The 24,318-nt window shown below is 36.8% G+C and overlaps 1 protein-coding gene across 3 annotated transcripts in view; it reads left to right on the top strand.

Moving 5' to 3' along the window:
* The window catches only part of ALDH1A1 (aldehyde dehydrogenase 1 family member A1), a 53,251-nt gene that overhangs the window by 8,697 nt on the left and 20,236 nt on the right, over window positions 1–24,318 (top strand). For 2 of the 3 annotated variants that reach the window (XM_052778541.1, XM_052778544.1), the window contains exons 3-6: window positions 7,915–7,988; window positions 8,289–8,407; window positions 18,227–18,331; window positions 22,173–22,313. In XM_052778541.1, coding sequence (XP_052634501.1) covers window positions 8,318–8,407; window positions 18,227–18,331; window positions 22,173–22,313 — 336 coding nt within the window. In that variant the 5' untranslated portion in view covers window positions 7,915–7,988; window positions 8,289–8,317. Of the gene's footprint in view, window positions 1–7,914; window positions 7,989–8,236; window positions 8,408–18,226; window positions 18,332–22,172; window positions 22,314–24,318 lie in introns of those variants that run through there. The other variant, XM_052778543.1, reaches the window with a different exon arrangement.

The following is a 24,318-nucleotide window of genomic DNA, read 5'->3' as shown; positions in this document are numbered from 1 at the left end:
ATGGACAGTGGGATTGAGCGCACCCTCAGCAAGTCTGCTGACAACACCAAGCTCTGTGGTGCGGTTGACACGTTGGAGGGAAGGGATGCCATCCAGAGGGACCTTGACAGGCTTGAGAGGTGGGCCCATGCAAACCACGTGAAGTTTAGCAAGGCCAAGTGCAAGGTCCTGCACATGGGTCAGGGCCATCCCAAGCACAAATACAGGTTGGGCAGAGAATGGTTTGAGAACAGCCCTGTGGAGAAGGACTTGGGGGTATTAGTGGATGAAAAACTGAATATGAGCCAACAATGTGCACTTGCAGCCCAGAAAGCCAATCACATTCTGGGCTGCATCAAAAGAAGTGTGGCAGCAGGTTGAGAGAGGTGATTCTGCCCCTCTACTCCACTCTCATGAGACCCCACTGGAGTACTGTGTTCAGGTCTGGGGCCCCCAGCATAAGAAGTACAGACCTATTGGACTGAGTCCAGAGGAGGGCCACAAAGATGATCAGAGGGCTGGGGTACCATTCTTATGAGGACAGGCTGAGACAGGTGGGGTTGTTCAGCCTGGAGAAGAGAAGGCTCCAGGGAGACCTTATAGCAGCCTCCAGGGAAACCTTATAGCAGCCTTCCAGTAGCTAAAGAGGGCCTACGAGAAAGCCAGAGAGGGACTTCCTACAAGGGCATGTTGTGATAGAACAAGGGGTAATGCATTTAAACTGAAAGAGTGTAGATTTAGATTAGATGTAAGGAAGAAATTATTTACTGTGAGGGTGGTGAGGCACTGGAACAGGTTGCCCAGACAATGTGTGGATGCCCCATCCCTGGAAGTGTTCAAGGCCAGGTTGGATGGGGTTTTGAGCAACCTGGTCTAGTGGAAGGTGTCCCTCCCCATGGCAGGGGGGTGGAACTAGATGATCTTTAAGGTCCCTTCCAACCCAAACCTTTCTATGATTTCCTTCTTCACAGCAACTATCATCCCTTTTACATTTGTCTGAGTTTTTTGATGATAAATTCAAGAACAGAGAAAAAGAACTACAAGTAGTTTCAATTTAAGGAAACAAAATATATTACATATTACCAAATATTCTCGCAACTTTTAGGAAATGCTGTAATGCTGAAATAGCTAGTACTTAATCTTCCAATTTGTATTACAAAGAAAATTGCTTCATGTGGCTGAAATAGTTTCTATAGCTAACTGTTTTTAAAAATGGTGTTAATAATTCCTCAAACATTACTCTGTCTCTCATCGTCCCACAATATATCCAGTCCCTTTAATATTTCATTTGTTCTTTGATGTTGTTTTTATTATTGCATTTTAGTCATTATTTTATATGTAAATTTCCCTATATACAAAAATAAAACTTCTCTGCCCAAAACCAATACACAGTACAAAACATGCTACAGAAAATACAGACCACAAAGAGTAGACATCTAGGTAGCAGAAAGACAGATGAGTGTTCCAAAAATGTATTTAGACTGATGTACATGCTTCTAATAAAGCATTTTGCTCTAAATAAACCCAGCTAGATTTTAAATAAATATTCCTGGGCTCCCAGTCAATCTTTTGAAGAGCAAAGACTCTTCAGCAGAGAGGATGTGTTTATCTTCTCCTGAGGGCCTGCTATACACAGAATAGTATTGTTAAGCTTTATTTACACTCCAGAAGCAATATAACAGTTCATAAATGGTAGACAGGAAGCCCTCTCCCTGTGGTGGGGGGAAAAATAAAGTGAAAAACATCTCACCTGGCAGTACGTATCTCCAGTAAGGTATTTGTATCAGTGGTAGATGAGTAGACTTCCTTTAGAGCCACCAACAGTAGTTATTCCCTTATGGGGTACCGTTCAGTTTACTAGTTACTGAGCTAGTTTAGATACCTCCTTTGGAGTGAGAGGATTTGTGCTTTAAAATATCCTGTTTCTCACCACTGATTATGGAGAGTTGCTATACAATTAACTCAGACATAGATAGCTGTATGGCTGTGACATAAATTTGTTGAAGTGTGCCCCATTCATTGTGCTAATCGTGATATATCATGTCACCTCACCCCATCAAAATCAGATGGTGGAAATATGGCTGGTTTTCTAAAGGTGGTTTTTGACTGGTTTTCTTCAGCAAACTTGATATGCAGAGCCAGCCGTCCACAGGTTAACCTTGGTACCTCTGCACTTGGGGATTGTGCATTATTGCACTGTTGCCCATGCAACACTGAGCCCCGAGCTTCTTTTCTAGGTGCTCTGTTCTCTCTTGCTCTGTTGTCATACTTTGTTGCCTGTTGTGAAAGGATTTATGGTGAAAAGGTGAAATTATCCTGAAATTTGTTGTAAAATTCTATGTTCAGCTTACAGTTGAGCAGAGACCATCTGAGACCGTATGAAATCAGAAGAAATGATCTTGCTCCACTAGCAGATGGGGCTCTATGTGAATGAAAAAAACATCCAGCTGTGGTTGCACAAGCTTCTGGGTAGGAGCAGAGGAAATGCTTGTTTGTCCCTCCCTTCAGAAAGTGTCTTGGGATGATAGCGTCATTATGGATTCAACAGAGAATAGGCCTCATTGCAGCATCCACTGTCAGCCCAAGCACTGATATCAAGAAGTTATTCAACATGTTTTGATACCAAGATTACAAAATTACTAGCACTAGTTTTTCTGCTTCTTGCTCTGCCTTTGCACTTGTTGTAGTGAACCAATGCAAGTTAAATCTGGCCAATACTGGAGAAAAGGTGTTTGCATGAATCAGCCAAACAGTAGCTAGTCTTATGATGTGTTTGTGGAGGCATTATGGAGAAAACTCTTCTGCGAGATTTCTTCATACACTATTATCGTCCATGTAGCAAAAGAGAAAGATTTTTCACTAAGTGAGTTCAAATTTCAATCTCAAATAAATAGTTATGCATCTGTCAGCTGCCTCACTGCACGGGTTTATACTCACAGAAATTTTATAATGACTAAAGAAGTGTTAATTGTGCTCAGAGATACTTGTATTTATATAAAAGGAACACTTGGATTTTCAGAAATGCAGGATACTCAGTGTGCTGCAAAAGCCAAAGGAATTTGCTCAGTAGCCTTCAAAATCTTGTCATTTTTACTTCAGTGTTTCACATTTAGAGCTATCAGAGCTTGTACATCACACCCATCTTTGGACTCAGTTTACATGGGCAAAAATGGCAAAAAGTTCACACCAGTTCTGCCTAGTTTCTGTTGTGTCTGCCTTTCTACATCTCACTAAACAGTGACCTTTGTTTCTGTTCTAGTGCCATTAATGGGATGTCATAAGGAAGATTAACAAAGTGAATAAAGCATTTCAGAGTGAGAGTCCAGTGTTTTCATTAATCTCAATGATTTTCACTTTTTAAACATATTTTGGTGCATTTGATACTTACATCTTCCACTCTTAACTTAATGCCAGTTTCTGTCAGTACCAGCAGGGGATCTGTATGAATCACTGAATAATTCCTTTTCTCAATTCCCTGTATAATCTCAGTTTGGAAGAAGTGGTTGAGACAATCAGGGTTTTCAGTATGTGATACTGTCTCAATAGATATTTTTCAAGTGACTTTTTATGATAAGGTTTTATAAAGTGTGAATATGTACTTAAACATTAAAGACTCTGTCTAAATCCAGCACAAATGATACAATAGCATTAGCAAACTACGGAGTGCAGCAGCCTATTCCATTCATCTCCTATTCCAGGGAACTTTTGACAAGAGTGCCCTAAATCACCATGGAAGATTATTCACCTTAAGTGTTTTGAATTATAGCAATTATAACTTTTTGGAGATTACTTAACTTGTTATGCGACCTTTTAGAAGGCATAATTGTTATGGAGTTCAAGGTGTAATTTTGATAGATCATCAGATGCCAAAGATATGCAATTTGGAACATTCCCAGAGCTGTAAATGACAAAAACTGAAAGTAGAGAACATCTACTGTTTGTTTACCTGGAATAAAATCCTTGCACTGTCCTACATTAGAGGCGGTCCAAGCTAAATATGTGCAGTCTTATCTGATCTACATAGCTTTGAGCATGTCTGGTACAAGATAAAAGTTAGATTTCTTTAATGATCAAATATATGTATTTTGAAGGGCAAAGTCCACTTTCTGTAGAAACCTATGTACCAGAATTTCTTACTGCTGTGATTACAATCTCAGCCTTATACAAAGAGTAAGTCACCTGTCCCCTATTGCTGGAGAATGGAGACACCCAGACTGTGGGAACTGGGAAGACAATCTGGCAGTCATTCAAAAAAAAAAAAAATACTGCTTTGAAAAAAGGCAAGTTTGTGCCTACTTCTGGGGAAAAAAACACAACAATTTCTGGCCTTTAGAAAAGTCAAAGTAATTTCTGGGTAAGAGATAATTCTATTCTCAGAATAATCTTATTCTATGATGTAAAGTAAATATTTCTCTATTAAATGCTGGAAGAGGAATTTCTATAACAAATATATGGCTTTCAGACTGTATTAGCCCAGCATACACTAACATAAAAATACTAAATAGAATCATAAACCTGGTCAAGTAATTTCCTTTGACTTAAGCAGCGAGTGCCACTTGAGCTGTACAAGGGTTTTGAAGACACTGATATGACTTTGGCAAGGTGACAGGATCTACAGGACTCTCCTGGACTGACATCTCAGGGCAGCTAGGAAAGGCCAAGGCATTTCAGACAGTGCTAGTATTGTGTTTAGGGAAGAGAATCCAGTCACAGGTTACCTTTGGCTGATTCTTGTGATACACTGATTTCATTAGTTGGATTGCCAGGTAGCCCAACTAAAAGAAGCTCTGCTTTCTTCTGTGTGCTGCTGCTATTAAATCATGTCTCGTGTAATGAATATGGGGCTGCAACAAATCTCAAGAATATAGGCCAAATAGTTTGCCCACCTAGACTACAATGAACCCAATCAAAAAGTAACTGCTGACAATGTTGGTGATATCCCACTGTATGATCACATCTGAGGAGAAAGGTTAGTTTGGTTAGTTAGAATTTTTTTTTTTCATCTTTGTGAAGAAACTTATGGACAAATGATTTACAGCTTCTTCCAACATAAAACTTTCATTTAACTTACTGACATAGAATGACATAAGCCAGACATACAGTTCATGCAGCCCTCGATCCTGTGGGTTAGCACCACCAATGTCATGCAGCAAGGCATCTCATAGCTTAATTATAAGTTGCATGGTGAATCACTACCTTTCATTTGTTCCTTTTACTCTTGTATTGAATAGGGGAACTCAGTAGGTTTAAACTGGAAGAAAAGTTATACATTAAAGGGTAGAAAGCACTATCACATAGTCACATAATATATTATGTAGCTCTCCAAGGTGTGCAGTTGTTAAGGTTCATTCCTTAGCAGTGAAAAGATAACAACAAGTAGCAATCAAATCATTAAACAAAAGAAAGGAAAAAACTAGATAGAATCTAACATTTTCCAAGAAAATATTAACAACAAAACTGTGTAAACTTCCATGTGCAATATCTGTAATATCTGAGTGTTGTATAATCTACTATTTAAAAGAATAGTACAGTCCACTAAAGTTACAGTGCTTGAAGTGCACATCTTTATCTAGGTGAAATGTGTAACAGTAGTGATGCAGGATGTGGAAAAGAAGTCACAGAATGAAAATAGCTGGAAGCTGTAATAAACAGGAACATGGGATGTGAGGAAAAGGAAATAATTTCTACACTAGGCTAAAAGGAATCCTAGGCTGAAAGTGAATAGGAGAGTTATTGGATAGGAGATGACTGGGATGGTTATGAACAGCTAGTCTAAGCAATAGTTAGAATTTCCCAGAAAAAGGGAGGGGAGTCAGGCATTCATAGATATGAGAACAGAGATAAGTTAAAGGAATTATTGACATTAATGGTAATGCTTGAAGCAAGTCTCAGCAGATAAGGCCCAATGATAGGACAAGCAAATTGTTCAAGATAGTAAGTAATCTTTTTAAGAGATGAGACCTTTTTAACAATACACAAGGTTTAGAGAGAAAAGAAAGGACTCACTGGAAGCATGGTAGTGAAGGTGATTCATGCAATCCAAGAGTGAAAGAGGGAAACAGAAAGGAAAAAACAGGGTAAAGTATGTGTTAAATGAATGAATGATGTGGAAAATAAAGCAATGATTACCAGCATGTTTGGAAAAGTTGAAACTTTTCACCCAGGGTAGTATGTCTTAAGCCTGTCTAAGCAGATTTCAGGCTGTCCTTGCAGACATGGGAAGAGGATAAATGCTATCATTTTCCAAAGAAGTTATGATAATTCACTTCTAGCTTAATAATAATAATAAAAAAAATAAATCAGGACTGCAATGGTACCTAAATATGAGGATGTATTTAGAACACTCCTGCTTGAGAGAAAGATTTTTTGCTTTGCTTGAAACCAGACAATTCCATTGATCTCTGTCTTACAGCTCCAGTTAAATTTTGTTTAAGTTAGGCAAGTCTGAACAATTAGCAGGTGAATTAACTAAAGAAAAACTCTTTGAGCTTTAATGGAAAAGTGAGTGGCGGGAAGATTATTAGAGTAGACTTTAGTGTCTAAACCAGAAAATTACACGGAAATTAAAAAAAAAAAAAAAAAAGGAAAACCACAAAAATTTGCTATGTGAAGATAGCACTGAAAATGTATACTCCAATTAAAATGAACAAACCCTATTTAGACATTGCCTTTTTTCATGAGACTCAAAGACATTATCTAAGGCAGGCAAACATTGTAACCCAAAATGTTAAGGTCTGAAAATGCTGTTCACAAAACTTTCAAATACACCATTCTACCTTGGGATGTCTTGAGCCAGCCAGCTGAGGCAGAAGAGCTGAAGGATGCATCCAAAAGGAAGTAACTGAGCTAGTAACCTTGGATATCATGGCATTATAGCAATGGGAATGGGCACCCTTCATTCACAGGGTGAATGGCTGAAACATGTTCAAGTCCACACAGCTCTCTACATCTCACTGATAGATGACTGTTGTGAGAATAGAATTCTATCTTACAAAGAAATTCCTTGGACTTTTCTAAAAGCCAGAAACTCTTGCTCCAACCATATATCCAAACACAAAAATCATCAATGAAAATTATAGCACGCTCCTTAATTCAGAAAGTATGCTACATGTAACTAATGCATTGTAAGATTAATCTCATGATATGTCCCATATCATCCATCAGTTAAATGCAACAAAGCCTCCATTGCTAGATGGTTTAGGTGATGCCTGATATGTGAATTAACTGAGCTCAGTGAGTTTTTCAGGCATCTGTGTAGTTTCAATTAAAGCAATAAGATAATTTCTCTTTATTTCTATGGCACAAATCCATTGTGCATATATCAGAAGCTTAACATATAAAAACAAGTGCTAATTCAGTCCCAGTTTGTTCTGTGATACCATTCATCAGAAAAGGTAGGACTTAATGAAGAAAGGAGTTTCTTGTGCCATATAAAATGATTTGCCAGTACCAGAGACATGTTTCTCATTGAATAATCAGAACTGGAGATACATGCACCAGTGTGTTCCACCCTGGGTAGAAAAGTCCTGTCTATAAAATAATTTGTTTCGAAAGGCACAAACTCAGATTTTCCAAAGGGCAGTGTAGTAAAATTTTGTCCTCAAAATTGTGGTGTTATCTGGAAAAAAACAACAAGGCTTTGCTTGGTCCTACCCTCAGAGTATTTTTTCTGGATCAATCAATTTTGTCCTACCTTCACATTTCCTGAAAAACATGTGCAGGATTTTGTATCACCATAGTCATCCCTTATCTCTGTGATCTACAAAGCAGGTATTAATTACAAGAGTTATAATGTACTCTGAACATATTAAAGTGTAACCTAAGGTGGTTTGTTTTTTAGTGAACGCTTTCCAGCTCTGGAATTATTCTTGCCAACTCTACAGTGAGTAGGGCTTAGTTTGTTTCCAGAGCTAACATGTCTGTCTTTACCTTCAGAGCTGCCTTCAAGTACGTGAAGAACTTCACTTAAAATCTGGGGATCTGCCTGCTGAGAGAAAGCAATTTTACAGGTAAGACAAGGAGGCCTTAAACTGTGTTCCCCAGCAAGAAATTTGTAGTGTCTGGCTAAGCAGATTGTTTCAGCAGCTTTTGCTTCATCGAGGTCTCAGTTCGGTGAAAAGGCTGTTGCTTTTGGTCTTAAAAATAAGTAGTGTCATTTTCTCTTTGCAATGAATTCTTTCATCCAATCATATTCCTGTATGCAAATATACCATAGCTAGTACAGATAAAAAAGCACAAATAAAGCTAAGAGCTCAGTCAGGACAAAAATCACTGCGTTTCCCTTATACCTCATTTCACCTGTGTTTCAGGAGCGTCCTCAAACTCCTCAGCTGAAAATATGAAGAAGCAAGGTTCAGACAGCAATCCTGCTCCAGTTTTGCCAGCGCTGCCAGAACCACTCAGAGATCTGAAATTTAAGTACACGAAGGTTAGTAGCATTTGTGTTTCTTAATTTTTCTTATGCATTCAGCCCAGACAGTAGGATGTGCTCATTTTAATCTTATATGAACCATGGAAGCAACTGTAAATCAGTGCTTAAAATGTTTATTCTGACTTCTTTCTGATATTATACATATTAGCAATTAATGTTCAGTGATCCTTCTAACCTAAGTATTTCAGAAAGTGTGCAAGTGTGATAGAATCATTTCATATTTCACTTGGAGTGGGTGCTGTTTTTCTCCTGAAACAAACTTTCTGCAGTGATAAGTTTCTCAGAAAGTATAAATGGAGCAAAGAAGGAAAAGTTTCTATTACTATATTATTTTTCAGAACAGCGAGAACAAATAAAACATTAGCGTATAGCATCGTATTACGATCAGATTTAAATAATAATACCAAATAAGCTTCTGTGGAAAGGGATGTGTGAAAAATGAAACTAAAATAAAATTCATTCTACTCACATATTTTTCTTAGAGATAATGAATATCTTTTTCAGCTTAAACCAGTAACTATCAATAAAACAGATAAAGTCTACCATCACTAATTATTCAATATTACCATAAACTTTTTGTAATAGCAAATTTTTTCCATATGTAGTTAGAAGTACACAGATAAAGAAGGTCTGAATCCAGACTTGTCTTCCCAGCTTGAACAGACCCTTTGCCTGTTTTATATCATAGTACACAGGTATCTGCAAGAACTTTGAACAAACTGTTGGCAGAAAATATTGAAACTCTGCCCTCTGAAACATTCAGGTAGAACAATTGATCAGAAAGGATGTCTTCTCTTTGGAGACTCCTCGGTTACTGTTAATTTCTTTTTCTTGTTACCATTACAATGGAAATAAATTTTATTTTCTAGAACCACTGCTTATTTTCTTTTCCAAAAGCAAGGTATTCAGCAATATCTAGATTAGTCCTTTTGAATTCCATTCTAACTTATTTTTTTAATGGAAAAGAAACAACCAGGTTTCAACGCATGTCTTTCTTGAATAAATCACACAGGACCTTACTTTGTAAATATTTAACAGGCTATGAAAGCTATGTAGTTCTGCCACGTGATAGCTCTCTACAGCTCTTCCTGTCTCAAAAAAAAAAAAAAAAAAAAAAGCTTAATTCAGAGAAGATACTTTAGTACCTAGGTCACAGTGGTGTTCCAGAAACTACAGTGCTATTTATTTGATTTTCATTTTTTCAAATGAAAACAACGAATATGAGCAAAATGCCAGCTCAGAAATCTGATTAACTGAATATGCAAGACATAAATTCCTGTAAACATTTCTATCCTTCTAAAATATTTAGTTAGCAAAAACCTATTCCATGAATACAAAAAACAACCACAAGACAGCCAGCATGATTGAAATGTCTATAGCGTGCAATTAAGAAGAGTGTCACGTTGCAAATGAGTTTCTTTTGCCTTGACAATAGATACCATTTCCTTAAAAACTGCATATAATGTGTAACTGTGCGGAAATGCAATGAACTTGTTTGCAAAAGTGTGTACCTACAAGTGGTCAAATCCAACACACCCTTGTAGAGGCTTGATTTTTACAGTGCTTTCCTCCTCTCTTCAAATATCACACAGGATTATCTGAAAGCCACAACAGTGTGCTGAGGGAGAGGGAGATGGGATAATAGAAATGTCATCCCATACCCAGCACTCGTCCCACGATTTAATAAAGCCTCTCCACTCTTGTTTTCTTACCCATCCTGTTCCTCTCCTGTCTCATACAAGTTAGAATATGGTGTGTGGGATTGTTTTGACTGGTTACATTGGAGGGATCAAGATGAGGGAAGCATTAATTACTGTTGATGTATTAACCTTTCCGCCTGAAGCACCTTGGACAACAGCAGATCCCTCAGCTCTGGAAACTCAATTTTCTCTTTTTCTACCATGGCATAATATCAACAGACATCACACAAGGATATGAAGAAAGGTAACTGCAGGAGATGTTCCAAGGACTTTCTTCTTTACTTAACTCTCTCTCTGTTTTATTTTCTATGAGAGGGAACATTTGGGGCCTTTTACAGAGATAATTTAACTAAGTATTTCCATATGTCTATGGAAATATGGAATCTATAGGTTGGTATAGCTACATTTCAGGTTATGCCTTTCACATATAGCATAAAACTAAGCAATTTGAAGGAAATTTGGATTTCAGGAATTACATTTAATGCATTTTAAACAGTTAAATTGGCTTGGATGTTGAACCACAAAGTGATCTTGAATTGGTTTCATATCTGAATATCCTTTAAAGATATTCCAATGAACTGAATGAGTGTTGGTAGCTGGCTGAAAATGTACTAGTAAATATTTTACTTAGTCAACACTGAGGAATTAGACAATGATTGTTTGACAAATTATTTCTGTCATGATGCTTTCACATATGCTAAGCCCTGTGGTGCTCCTTTAATCAGAGAAACTCAGATTGGTTAATTATTAAGTTGTCAAATTACATGAGGGGGGAGAAAATGGCAGCACATTCTCTCACTAAGCTGCATGTGGAATATCAGAAGGTATGGAAGGGTAAGCCACTCTGAGTGAAGAAAAATTGTAGCTGAGTATCATATATGTTGCAATCACTAGCTTAACAAACAAAGATGAGGGGTAAAAACACAAAAAAATAATATCTGGGAATAATATCTGGGAAAACATAATCAGCTATAAAGGTACTATAGAAAGATACTCTTTTTAAGATCAGCTGACTTTGTAGATACAAAACTACTAACTGAAAAATCAAAAAGTTTAAATAAATAACGAATAGAAAGAATATGTTCTCTGATTATTAGTTCATTGCAGCAGTAAAATGTAATTCCTGGATCAACAATAACATACAATTCCAAGGGGAAAAAAGAAAAGTTACATGAAATATTAGCCAAATATCAACTTCTTGTAAGGAAAAACCTGGGGAAAAAAGATTTCACAGCAGGTATTCTGTATGGATAGATTTGTTTAAAGCTTACAATTTCCATCTTTAGTAGTTCCTTAAATAATTTCACATATTTTAACTGGTGCATCTTCACTGTTCCTGGCCTCTGAAAAAACACTGGTGATGTCATTCCCTGGTTTACTGACTGCACTAGAAATCTTGTGAGCAGTCAGCCGAACAGTTGTTGAGATTTGGTGATCGCTTTTAGCTCTTGTGAAATGGGCAGCTAGGCTCATTTAAAGAGCATTGTCAAGAAAAGCTTTATCATAGCAAGACTTGTAGGCTGTCAGGGGGCAGATTTTTGGTGGGAAGAGGTTATGCTTTTTCTTGTACCATAAGTTTGGAAGTGTTTCTTGTATCTAAAGAGAAGTTAGCTTAGAGATTTCATTCCATATTTATAAAGCTATCCTTAATAGCTAAGTTTGAAATAGTCCACATTTTAGAAAGTTCTATGACTTTTCTTGACTACATCTCTGTAGTATGGATTATAGTTCATAACAATAATAGTGAATTACATAAAAATTCTTCCCTGATGAAGAATAAGTTTGTAGACAGATGCTGAATATGGGATCATGTATAGGATCTTTGCAATATAAGAAATGAACTATTTTCTTCTCTAAACTGTACTTTTAAGTCACTTCTACAGAAGCACTGAGGTCTGAAACCCTGTACAGACTGCACAATATTGAACCCAGAAAAAGGGGATCCTTATTCTAAGGAAGATGCAGCAAGAAGTTACGTTTCATAAGGTGATGACACCTAATGTAGAGGCACTAAAATCTATTTCAGCAAAGCTGTGGTGTGGTCCATCTGAGACAAAGCTGTCCAGAGTCAAATACTTTCTTTCCTCATACAGCACAGACACAAACACAAATTCAGCACTTCCCTTCTAGCAGATATTTTATAAAATGGACTCACAGTCCTCTCAGTATACTCAAGGACTGAAGGAAAAAAAAAACACTGGGATGACAAAGAAAGGCAAAGAGCAGGTCTTGTCTCCCTGTTCTCTGCTCAGGTCATTTGAGTGACCAAATCAACTGTCTAAACAATGACTGAAATACTGTAGTCTTGCAGGTAACTTCAACCCCAAATGGTGAATGGTATCAGATTACCTGAACTGAAATCAATCATTTCAGAGAATAAAGATTTTACTGCACTCTGACACTGGGAAATAAAGCCAGTCAGGGGGTTTTGGACTGCAATAGCCTGTTATCTGGGCTCTATTTTAAATACTAAGCTTTAGAAGTATACAGTCCCATCTACAAGAAATGTGTATTTCCAGGTCTAGTGCAAAGAAGTCTGAAAGTCATTAATTCTTTGAGTTGTTGAAATGAAAACCATCTTCTCTCCTAAAAATACCAGTGAAATTACAGTTACAAAATGCCTGCAACAACATTTCTAAATCCTTGCAAAATAAATTTGCAGCCCTAAACCTCATGGGCCATAGTCAGTCTTCACACACAACCCCCTGCACTGTGTGTGCCACAGAAGGGGAGTTCTTTTGCATTTATGTCTGACAAACCAGTACAAAAAAATACAAGCTGCCAGTGGAATTCTGACTGACAGACCAACACTGTAACCTATTGCAAAATGATCCCAAATGTTTTTTTTCAGCAGGACAAGGGAGTTGCCAGAGGCTGCTGTTGGCCAGTACTTCAGTGTTGCCTGGATTTAGAGATCCACATCCTGTGTGTTTGCAGCATATACTCCACAGCATTAAATGAGCATGGCTGCATGCACATTTATGAGTGCAGCTGCTTGCAGTCTATGTAACACTGCTTACATGGAGAGTTTTGACTTTTTCCTTCTCTTTCCTGGCTTTCTTACCTGCATATGCAAGACTGCTATCTAACTTATGAAAGACATCTGGATAGTTTGATTTATACAGCCCCGATACAATGTTGTGTGTATATATAATATAATGAAGTTATGTTTTAAATGGGAATGGTATTAGAAACATTAATAAGAAAGATATTCTAAACTAATATTATGGGTGATATTGGCTGGTGCAATAAATGTAGTATTTAAACAAATACTTTAAAAACTTCCAAAAATGGTATGTTTTGCTATTATTCCTTTCACAGGCAGATATGAATTTGGCATACTGTAACATCATAGCAGTGTTATGTTAATATTTACCTTTTACTTTGTCTCTTTTCTTGGCAATGTAGCTAGTTACTAAAGATGGCTTTTTTCGTACTAACCATTTAACTGCTGTCTTTGCTTTTTCACAACAGTCAGAATTTTGTGTGGATATTCCTGCAATCAACTTCATTACATATCTGAAATTTCCAGGGACTTATTTAATTCCCTGACAGCTTTTGTTAAATCAGGAGTTTGCTGGTCAGTCCTGATGGTCGGAGGCAACAGTGACACTCTATGTATGGTACCCACATAGAAACAAGCTGAAACATACAGGAATATATTTATAGCAAATTGTTACCATATCCATTTAGGGACAATATTTTTATTGGTCTTGATAGTTATTACCAAACAATTCACCAATTATTAACAAGGATGCAGACAGCCATCAATACGATGCAAAAAATCTGTTCACTGAAAGCTGTCATGTTTTCATAACGTATGTGGTTGTAGTGGTAAGGTTTAAATCCCAGGTCTGTGTGTCAAAAAGCATTTATCCTGCAGTTTTGTTGTCTTGACTTTGTCCTGCCCTGAGTCAACCATCATTTGCTTGGTTTGCCTGCCCCAAAATATTTTCTGGTTTTCTATTTAAATGTTCCTGCTACTCTGAGCAACAACAGTGGTCCTTTATCCTAATGGAGAGGAAACGGGAATCAAATCTTTTATGCTAGTTGGTGTCTCAGCTAAGCTCCAGTGACTAAAGGTGGGGCAAGATGCCATGACCCTAGAGACAGGCACGGTTTGAGCACAAAATACCTCGTACAGTCAGTCAGAGCCTGCCATGGTCTCGATGACAAGCATGATCAAGATCTCACACGCATGCCAACAACTCAGTGGCACTGGGAGAGAGCAAGAAGGGAGGCCACCAGACTATCAGCAGCAGGAGTGTGGGCTCAGGCCCTGGGAGGGCAGCTTAGAGTGGCAACCCCTTTTCAGCACTGACCTGAACCCAGAGGTCACAGAGGATGACAGGTACTGTTAACTTTATACATTACCATGTCTACTTTAAAGAGCAACCTACACAACACTTGGTAACAGCACAGCCTCCTCTTTTCAACATCAGATGTTTTCATGTATCAGATCTTTTCAATGGGGTTTTCCTTTCTGTTTCAAGGCTAACCTACAGAGTCAGAAAGAAAATATTAACCCACTTTTTGACAATTTTACCAGCAGTGGCTCAGAGATGTCAGGCTCTAGGGTAGCACAGATCTTGTACACCTACAGGTAAGGCCCAGGTTCTATTTTGCATTTGTGAACAGAGGTAAGTACCTCAAATTTCACCCTGAGGTCCTTAACCTTCACTCTGCTTGCCCCCTAAATTTTCATAGCTGTGTAATATCATATAAGTTATCAGTAATCACAACTGAAGTAGAACATATTTTTAGTAGATTGGTTTATTCTGTCACTTAGCAATTGTTGAAATCAATTCATTTTGTATCATCTTTAATATGACAGAAGAGAAAATTCAGAAATATTATAGTTATTTTGATAATGGTATAAAGTACTTCTTTTAAAAAAACATTTACCATTTTAGAATAGTGTGTATGGTGCCATATTTTCCCTACACAATTGAAAAATATTGATTTTTCAGGAACAATTGCAGTGGTTTATTTCCTTGTCTGTTTGTTTGTTTTAATGGAAAAGCAGACTAATTTCTACAGATTTCATCAGAGTCTCATTCATATTCAGTAACCAAAAATCTAGAAAGATGCAGGACTGCTCACTCCTGAAACCTTCTTTGGACATAGTTTTAAGGGATATATAACACAACTGAAATTAGGACACCAGAGCTTGAAAGAGAAGGAAAGTGCCATACCAGACAACAAAATTAATAGTAAAAGTAAAGCACACATGGTGGGAATTTTGTGCTGTCTTTGGAGAAAGTATTCTTGCATGACACTGTTGTCATTTAGACTTTATAAGGATTTCAAACATTTAATTATTCGTTTAGCTGTAACAGTACCTTTGCCCATTACTTATTCCAATACAAAAGGGCTTAGCTTTGAATTTCTGGGGTTATTATACCACAAAAGGTTACGGATCATAAAAGTTCAATATGGGAAAGAACAATGCCCACCTTGCTTTGTTTAGATCTTGTTCTAAGCGCACCAGCAATGTTGTAATCAAGAGTTGATGGTATTTGTTCCAGCCATGCAAAGTAAATTCAGTACACAATGTGCTTTCAGCCTGTATAAAAGTTTGATCTTTGAGTAACGACACAGTTCCTAACATTTATTAAATTAACTTTGGGTATCAATTTCATTGCTGCTGGTTAAGCTGTTATGATTAATTTTGGTGTAGGCCAGCTGCTGTGCAATAGTTCTTTTGTGCTTCTTAACTGTTAGCTATATGTTTGGCATTCTATGAGAAGCTTGAAATAGAAAGATGTTAAATACAAAGACAGGATATTTTAGCAGAATTAATGAAAGCACAATTTTAGCTTATTTTCTTCGTTTTAATGTTAAACTTTTTGCAGTCCCTGTCAGGTAAAAGTCAGGATGAAACAGTTAAATGAGCAATGCATGCTGGCCTGGTTTTCCTGGTATATAGGTGTTCCACACAAAGGCAACAGATTAGTAAAAAGGCTTAGACGATGTCTGGGAGAATGGAAAATCAAGAACGGTGCTGTCTGCTGAGGGAAATCAGTGTAGAGACATAACAGAGATCCTCAGAGTTGAAATGAAGTATGAAAAACTATCAAAATGGACACAAGTAATATTAATTTGCTGTAATACCCCTTGCAGTTCAAACAATAATAGTCAGACATTGGCAGTAATAGTCAGAATGACAGGAGTATGCTTGCATTTTATGCCTAAAGGCTGAATGGAAGACAGGGAAGTGTCACCAGTGTCAGGGTGACAAAAGACTTGATATCTGTGACAATTAAATTGGAGGTAATCAGGGTATTGATAGAAATTACTGAATAAATAATGAATAATGTCAAATGGTTAGGATCACCTTAAACAGAAGATAGTCATACTGATTATAAAGCAATGACAGCTAAAATGGTTACCCAAGGATCGTCTCCACAAAGCCTGAAGTCATATGAGGCAAGTAGCTTCACCCTTCAAAAGCAGGAATTGCAGCATGTGCTGAAGACCAAAACTGGAGAGGTTTGAATTCCTGGTGTTTTGCAGAGAAACTTTCAGGCAGGGAGCGGAGAGAAAATAGCTCCCCATATACATGTCCATCAGCTGTAATCCTGCCAAGCGATGAGGTCATATACACTGTCAGCACCCACATTTACTGTATGTTTGTATGATTATATTCACACGCTGAGTGCAGGATTATGGCAATATGGCACAACCCCACTTTGGCACCCACAGTATAACACCTGGGAAATAACAGCATTGTGATGTGAGAATGTTCAGACTGAGATCCTGCAAATAGTCTTTCCAAAGGAGGAGTACGAATTAGCTTTCAAAACTATGATCAGAAGTGCCAGTTTCCCACATATTTTCCTCCAGGACCTATTGAGTTTTATAGGGTTATATGTATAGTTGAGGACTACAGTCATCTTCTGCCCATAAGCCACCTTTAAAATTCCGCTCATTGTCAGCTCTTGGACATATTAAGTTGGCCATTGTAAACATTTTGGTATGTGCTAGTTCAGTCTGGAAGGCTAGTCCTCCTTTCCTTGTAAGATTAGGACAGGGAGAAAAACAGCAATTAAAGAAATAGGTGATTTCATCAATAAAGTAATTCAACTTTTCTTCCGGGCATCAATTATATAAGAGACATGGCTTTTCTCCAAGTATGTGCTGCTAAGTGTGTTTTTCAGAGAAAGTCTCTGTGAAATGCACCAACTACCAACAGCAAGGACAGTCTAGGCTTTCTCTAAGATTGTTAACAATGTACTTCTTGTGAATACATCAGTCATTTCCTCTTGATTCACAGTTCCTATCTTTATTTAATGGAATAAGTTCCACCTTTTTTGTAAAAGATTAAGAGCATTATATTTCTGCTTTTAAATCTTGACCAGGATCACATTCAATGAAGAACCAATCCACAAAGACAAAGGATTTTTGTGAAAAATAAAAGAGCCCTTCCCTAACCTCTAATTATTTTTCTCCTGTAACAGGAAAATAGAGAAGTATACTTGCTTGCTTTTTACTCTGCTTAAGTGGTTCTTTCTTTGTTTCATTCAATGGACTGTGGTGGGGTTTTTTTAGTCTTGACTTTAATTTCAGAAAAACATGCTATTGGTTATTTTTTGTTGGGATTTTTGGGGGGGAGCAGGAGAGAGTGAAGACAAATCAAAGCAAAGCTAAATAAAATAGTGTTCTCCAGGATACTACATGTACTATATATACTAAACCCAAGGATTGGGTTTACTTCTCTTGGGGCATGTAACAGAAAGGCCCTCCATTGTTACCAACCCTGTAAGCATAGGAAACCCAGGTAGGTTTAGGTAGGTCATTTAGGGCTGTACCTCCCTTGTACATCACAGACTTCAGTATGAGAGAGGAAGGACCCCTTTGTAACAGTATCTTTTTATGATATGAAACAAAGTGGAAATATCATGTAGAGACAGGAAGTTTGCCTCTCCAAGTTAAGTGCATATGTGATTATTCATCTCTTCAGAATAATGTAGAAACAGTTATTCCATTTTTAATTCAGGTACCTATCAATCAGGCAGCTCTCAGCTATGAACGACAGATTTATTCATTAAAACAGAAAGCAGGCAGCAGCTATATATATGTTACTAACATTGTTGCACTATTTCTTCTTCTGCAGATATTTATAAACAATGAGTGGCATGATTCGGTCAGTGGTAAAAAATTTGAAGTCTTTAACCCTGCAAATGAAGAGAAAATCTGTGAAGTTGAAGAAGGTGACAAGGTAGGGTTTTCTTTCTTTCTCTTAACACTAGCTTTAAATTCAGTTCTGTGTCTTAAAAGCAGGAAGGCAAGCATCCCTCTGTGCTGATGTAAAACACCACCCCAAAGATGTACCTACTTCATGCCATATACCTCCTTCTGCAAACATAGTTCTTAGCTTTTTCACTAAGCCTTATTGTTGTTTGTAAACAGAAACTAAAAAACTGCTTTATTCTTAGGATCTTGCTCATATGAGGAAAGTTCTGAAGAAATATTTTTTGTTAATTTTTTTTTAATGATATTAATTCTTTTTGTTCTCTTTGATCAGTGACATCTAATAATTTAATGGGAGGGGGGGATAACATGAAGTGGACAAATACTGATATTTTCTCACACAGACTCTGTGAAGATGATCATTACCATTAGCATTTTCAGTTATGAATATGTCTTCTCAGTGCTGCCTCCTTCAAATACTTGGTTTTGTGAAAAATGTATTAGAACATAGTCCTAAAAAAGACTCTGAAGCTGAAAGTAACTTATCAAATAGATACTAATTCCACCAAAACTGGTTTCCTTACAACATGCTGAATTGATGAATTTAGGCAGAGGACTAAAAAGATTGTTGACACCTGCAGACACACATTTATTTTTTATATTTGTGAGGTTTCTTTGCAGAAAATTACAGATAGATGCCATGTAATCAAAGGTATAAAGAACACCTAAGCCCTCAAATAAGCAGCTCTGTATGTTTGTTATATCATGTATTTTTCTGCTGAAAAGGATTTGTCTAGTGCTACCATATAGTTTAAATATAAGTTATCAAGTAGGGGGTGTAGTTTTTTAAATAGAACAGACAGTGTTGCTTAAACAGTTTTAAAACCCATGACCAAAGAAATTTTTTTATAGACTGCGAGAAAGTAAGTATGAGAAGTGAATGTTCTATTTCCAGTTCACAGGTGTACAAAAAGTGACGACTGTGACTGAAAATAAAATCGGTTTTATAATTACTGGTTTGGTTCTTGCAAATATTTATTTTCTACATTTTCCCCTTCAAAGTCAAATTTTTACATCCAAAAGCAAAATAATTTTCTCACATTTCTCACAAAATGACATCTGGTGTTCACTTTAGTCAAGAAATATACATATCTAGAATTATTTGTATAGCAAGCAGGTTTTAAACTGAGCAGCAAAATGTACATTAAACACCTTTTTATCCATGAGAACTACTACAAAACTTATAAGCCATTTATCTGTGTTATAAGTTCACCAAAAATTTACTGCAACTATAATAAGCACAATCTCTTTCAGAATATTTTAATCTACTGTACAAAGATTCACTCTGAAATGAAATGTTCTTTTGAGAAATATATAAAAACCCAGTTCATTTAACACCCTGTGTTCATTGAATCGTAGTTACTCTGTTCTGTAATTTCATCATGAATCTCCTAATAAACTTTGGTTCAAATGCTATCTGTCTAGCACATGAGCAATAGTGACCACACATTATTAAGGAGGTCATAGTGAAGACACATTTTAAAGACAAAGATGGCTGAGAAAGTCTGCATGAATCTGGCTTTTGATAATTTCATGTATCTAATCATGAGTTTTTCAAATGCCTTGTTCTTACTTTTCTTTAGTGCCAGTTACCTGTATATAGTGCTCAGAGTCACTGAGATTGCTTCAGGCTCTTTTTGTCCTCAGCCAAAGAATTTCATAAGCATGCTGTTAACTTCTGAATCATATCCCACTAGAAACATAAATGCTTTTGATGTAAAGTGCTACTTCTTCTACCTCTTCTCTGTTCAGTGTTTAAAATCCAAATTACATTGTAAATCAGGCTAGCCTGATATTTGATCATCCTCAAATTAAATTACTCATGACCTGCAACTGTTCACTTACCATTCAGAATTTTTGTAGCTTTCATTCCTTACAAGCAATCTAACAACTCATTAAATAAAGAGATAATACTGTTCGACACACACGTTTGCTTTCTCTCCAATTATTTTGCAAACTAATGTGTAATGACAACTGCTATTAACTAAATTGCCAAGTGAAATGTACAAATCTAGTAAATTACACAGTCATTGTGAACCTAATATTCTAGAGCCTAGTCTTTAGATAATAAGCCAAGAGATTTTAGGAATTTAATTTGTGTGTACAATAGGGTTGACAAAGGGCTGTATACTGCCTTGCAGTGGTATTTAAAAAAAAACAAGTGGAGATTACAAAGCACAGACACATATGTGGGTGGGAACTGTTTTCCTTTCAGTTTGATGGCTTTTTCAAGCTACATTCACTAATCCTAAGGGCCCCTAATAATAATAAAGCAGCTCAGCAAATGGTCAGTGGGATGTAAAGTAAATGTACTTCTGTAAAAAGTCTAAACTAGCTGTGAAAGGAGCTATCAGTCTTCATACTCACGGTGTAGATTTATGTACCCAAATTAAATTTCATACAGTTGAAGAACATCTTTTTCTTGAGGTATTTGACAACATTCTGCCAAATCCTGAAGAAAAACAGTTCTTTTTAATCTGGTAGATTCAGCTGCCTTATGGCGGTGACTGGTCAGTATTACCTTATAGTAATGACTGTGCTATTTGTAAAGATCCTTTTTATCTTTTCCCAAACTTCCTGGAAAGAACTTTGGGAAGCTCTGTGGGCCTCCTGCCTAGCAGGTCTGTGCTGGGCTTTCCAAGCCACTTACCCACCCCACTTCCAGCTTTTAAGAACTAGTTGTTGGCTACAAACACCAGTTAAATATTCAAGATCTGGTTCACATTTAGAAAAACTGACTTTGGTGTTGACTTAGTCAACTTTGCTGACTTAGTCAACCTTGATAGTGATTTCCCCAAAGCAGACCCTGACAACTAGCAGTACAAAAAAAAGTTTGAAAGAAATCCTTTAACCAATGCATGCAAATTGCTCAGGGAAGTGTTCCATGTATAGATTCTTCCTTTTTTTTCCTTGAAATTTGTTACTAATTTCTAACAAAAAGTAGAATAAACCTCCTTTCTAGGTCATTGTTTTCCTGGGAAAACTTTTACAAGAATTGTGACATATAGAAGAACTGCAAGTACTAAAAACCTTTTCTCAAGAGATTTTTATATCCTGGAACACCCTTACACAGAAAAGAGTTTCATATAATTCACTGTAGATCTTCCTGCTATAGCAAAAGGCAAATGGTAAATAATAAACTGTATTATTAAAAACATTAATGGACTGACAAATTAGCTTGCTTAATGCAAAGGCAATGCTTAGACTTCAGAATATTTAGGCTTAGCATTTAAAACCTGGTCAGTTAGTCAATTGTTAAAATTATTTAAAATACAAATGCTCCTTATAACTTTCAAAAACAAATGCATTTATTTGTCTTCCTCAATGATAAATGTGTGTTCATTTTATGAAACATTCTAAGGAACAGATTTTTCTATCCTGGTCTTCATCACACCACCAGATACTTTTAGATAACATTGAGTACTTAAATACAGATTTGGGCATCTCTTTGTACATAAAAGAGATGAAATTACATCAACAGTGTAATCGGTGGGTGTATCCCCAGTTCCAGACACTAGAAGGCAGAGGGTTTGAATCTCTAAATTTTAAAAAGAAAGTTCCTTAATATGTTTTTATTTTAGAAGCTTTGAGAACCCATCTGTTTCTCATAAAACTTCACATTGCTGAAATGACAGCAGAAATGTTTGAAAGAAAATAACTCATGTATTTAAAATTACTGTACTGATTCTGATTAGATTGGGGTTGGTGTCTCTTATTTATCTTGCAAAACACCTTGCATGTTTAACAACCAACAAGCCTGATGACAGAATCAATTATTGATTATAAAAGTTTCTCTATTTTCCCCACAGGCAGATGTAGACAAGGCTGTCAAAGCAGCTAGAAAAGCTTTTGAGCTTGGGTCACCCTGGCGTACAATGGATGCTTCAGAGCGAGGAAGGCTCTTGAATAAACTAGCTGACTTAGTTGAGAGAGATCGGCTGATTTTAGCTGTGAGTATGATATGTGAACAAAAAGACTGGGAAAAAAGCCTATGTCCTGATTTTTAAAGAAAGGTATAAGCAAGCCTAACACGATAAATCCTTGGAAAGTAAGGTGTTCTCAATACTTGTTTTGTATCTGTATTGCAAATGGACCTCATTAAACTGGTTTGCACTCTGGTCTGTTAACACCCAACATCCACAAAATACTTGAGTATTTGATTAGCTTTAAGATGATACTTAAGCCACTTACAATGGATGCAATTTCAATTGTTGATTCTTAAGGACACACTAACATAGATTATGTGCTTAACACTTTTCTAAACCATGGCCTGAATCAAGGCCTAAACTCAAAACCTAGCTCAGCACTTACAAATGATACAAGTCAGAACTGGGAGAAATTTTAATTTCATGGCTCTATATTTTGTTATGACTCGTCCTTCATTAACTCCAGCTTGCAACTGGGCAATGAGTGAAAAAGCTTAACCAGAACCAAAGATAGCAATTAATTACTTATTAGTAGGAAGAATATGGGGGATGGGGAATGATGTCCTGCCTTTATCAACTACTGTGTATTGGCCATTTTACCACTGTTAACAGCAGACACATAAGTTGTAGCACCACCACCTACCTGTTGAGCACTAAGGCAAGAAAGAACGCTTAAAGTAGAAAGGCACCACCGATTTGATAAAGTATAGCACCACCCCCTCTTCTTTTAAACCCCACATGTGATGCTACCATTAAGATGATCTCCTTTCTATTTCAAGCAGTTTCTGAAATTAACACTGAGGCAGGGTAATTTTTTGCACTGTTCTGAAGATGAACCCTGGTTTTCTGCCAACAGTGTCAAAAATTTAAGAGAGCAGGAGGAGTATCCAACATTCACGATCACCACTCAGACTGATCTAGTCACAATTTGAAGTATTTAGCCATTAGCTACAAACCACAGCATTGATAAATGCATAAAATTTAAGCCTTCAAAATATATAAACCTGCAAACATCTATTGTCCATTCTGTTGTCCTTATGGCTGTAGTATAGGAAGACATTTGCATGTGTCCCAAACAGGTTTTTAAAAGAAAAATAAAAATTCAAAGGAACTGACGTTATTTCCTTGAATTCCAAAGTCTGCAACTGACAAATTTACACTTTTCTTTAACCAAGTTGTTTCTCTAAATGAATCTTGTAATCTTGATAGGGACTGATAACTACCTAGATTCTCAGGAGAAATTTTGTGTGGCTGGAACTTGTGTCCTTAACAATGCTCGATTTATTGCAGTTGAGAGAGACAAAATTTTAAGAGAGTTACATTTTTAATAGGAAAAGTATGCCCCCTTGTCAGTTAGATACTGGATAAGCTGGCATTTGCTTCTTTATTGTACAGCCTAAGGCATTACACATGCAAAGAGGATGGAGAAATAATCTTTTTTCCACAGGAAAGCTGAAACATTAAGTTAGTTTTTGTTCCCACTTGCCATTTTCATAATATGAAAGTATTGCTTTTCTCTGGCGCCCCTCCCAAGTTTCTGCTTTACTGAATTTGGGTTTTTTTCCTACACCTTGCTCACATTATTGAATACTTTTCACTTTTAGATAAGGTGTGTTTGAATGAAGTGCTTTTCAGATGTCATCAAAATGAAGAGAGATTTTCTCCAGAAAACTAGTACTAGTACTACAGAGTAGCAAATAGCCTTGTAAACACTAGGGGTCAAAATAGACCCCCAAAGCTCATTCCAAAGGCATTTTCCTGTGCTCATGCATCTGGCCAGGATCAGAATTATTCCATTTCAGTGTTTTATATAATGATAAGATGCCTCTCCTGAAGTTCCAGAGGTTCAACAGCCCTATAGACAGGCTACTGGAAGAATATGTCAAAGCAGGGTACTGAAAGAGCCACTGAGAATTTTGTTTCTTAGGTTTCTGCATGTTGTGATGTTCAAAGCTACAGAGTTCATAAGTTCAAGGCCAGGGAAGAATTTTCTCCCATGTTCAAACAGAACAACACAGTGCCAGATATA

The sequence above is a fragment of the Harpia harpyja genome, chromosome Z (assembly GCF_026419915.1).
Source record: "Harpia harpyja isolate bHarHar1 chromosome Z, bHarHar1 primary haplotype, whole genome shotgun sequence".
In the NCBI taxonomy this organism is placed as follows: domain Eukaryota; kingdom Metazoa; phylum Chordata; class Aves; order Accipitriformes; family Accipitridae; genus Harpia; species Harpia harpyja.
This window is presented reverse-complemented; position numbering and strand designations above follow the sequence as displayed.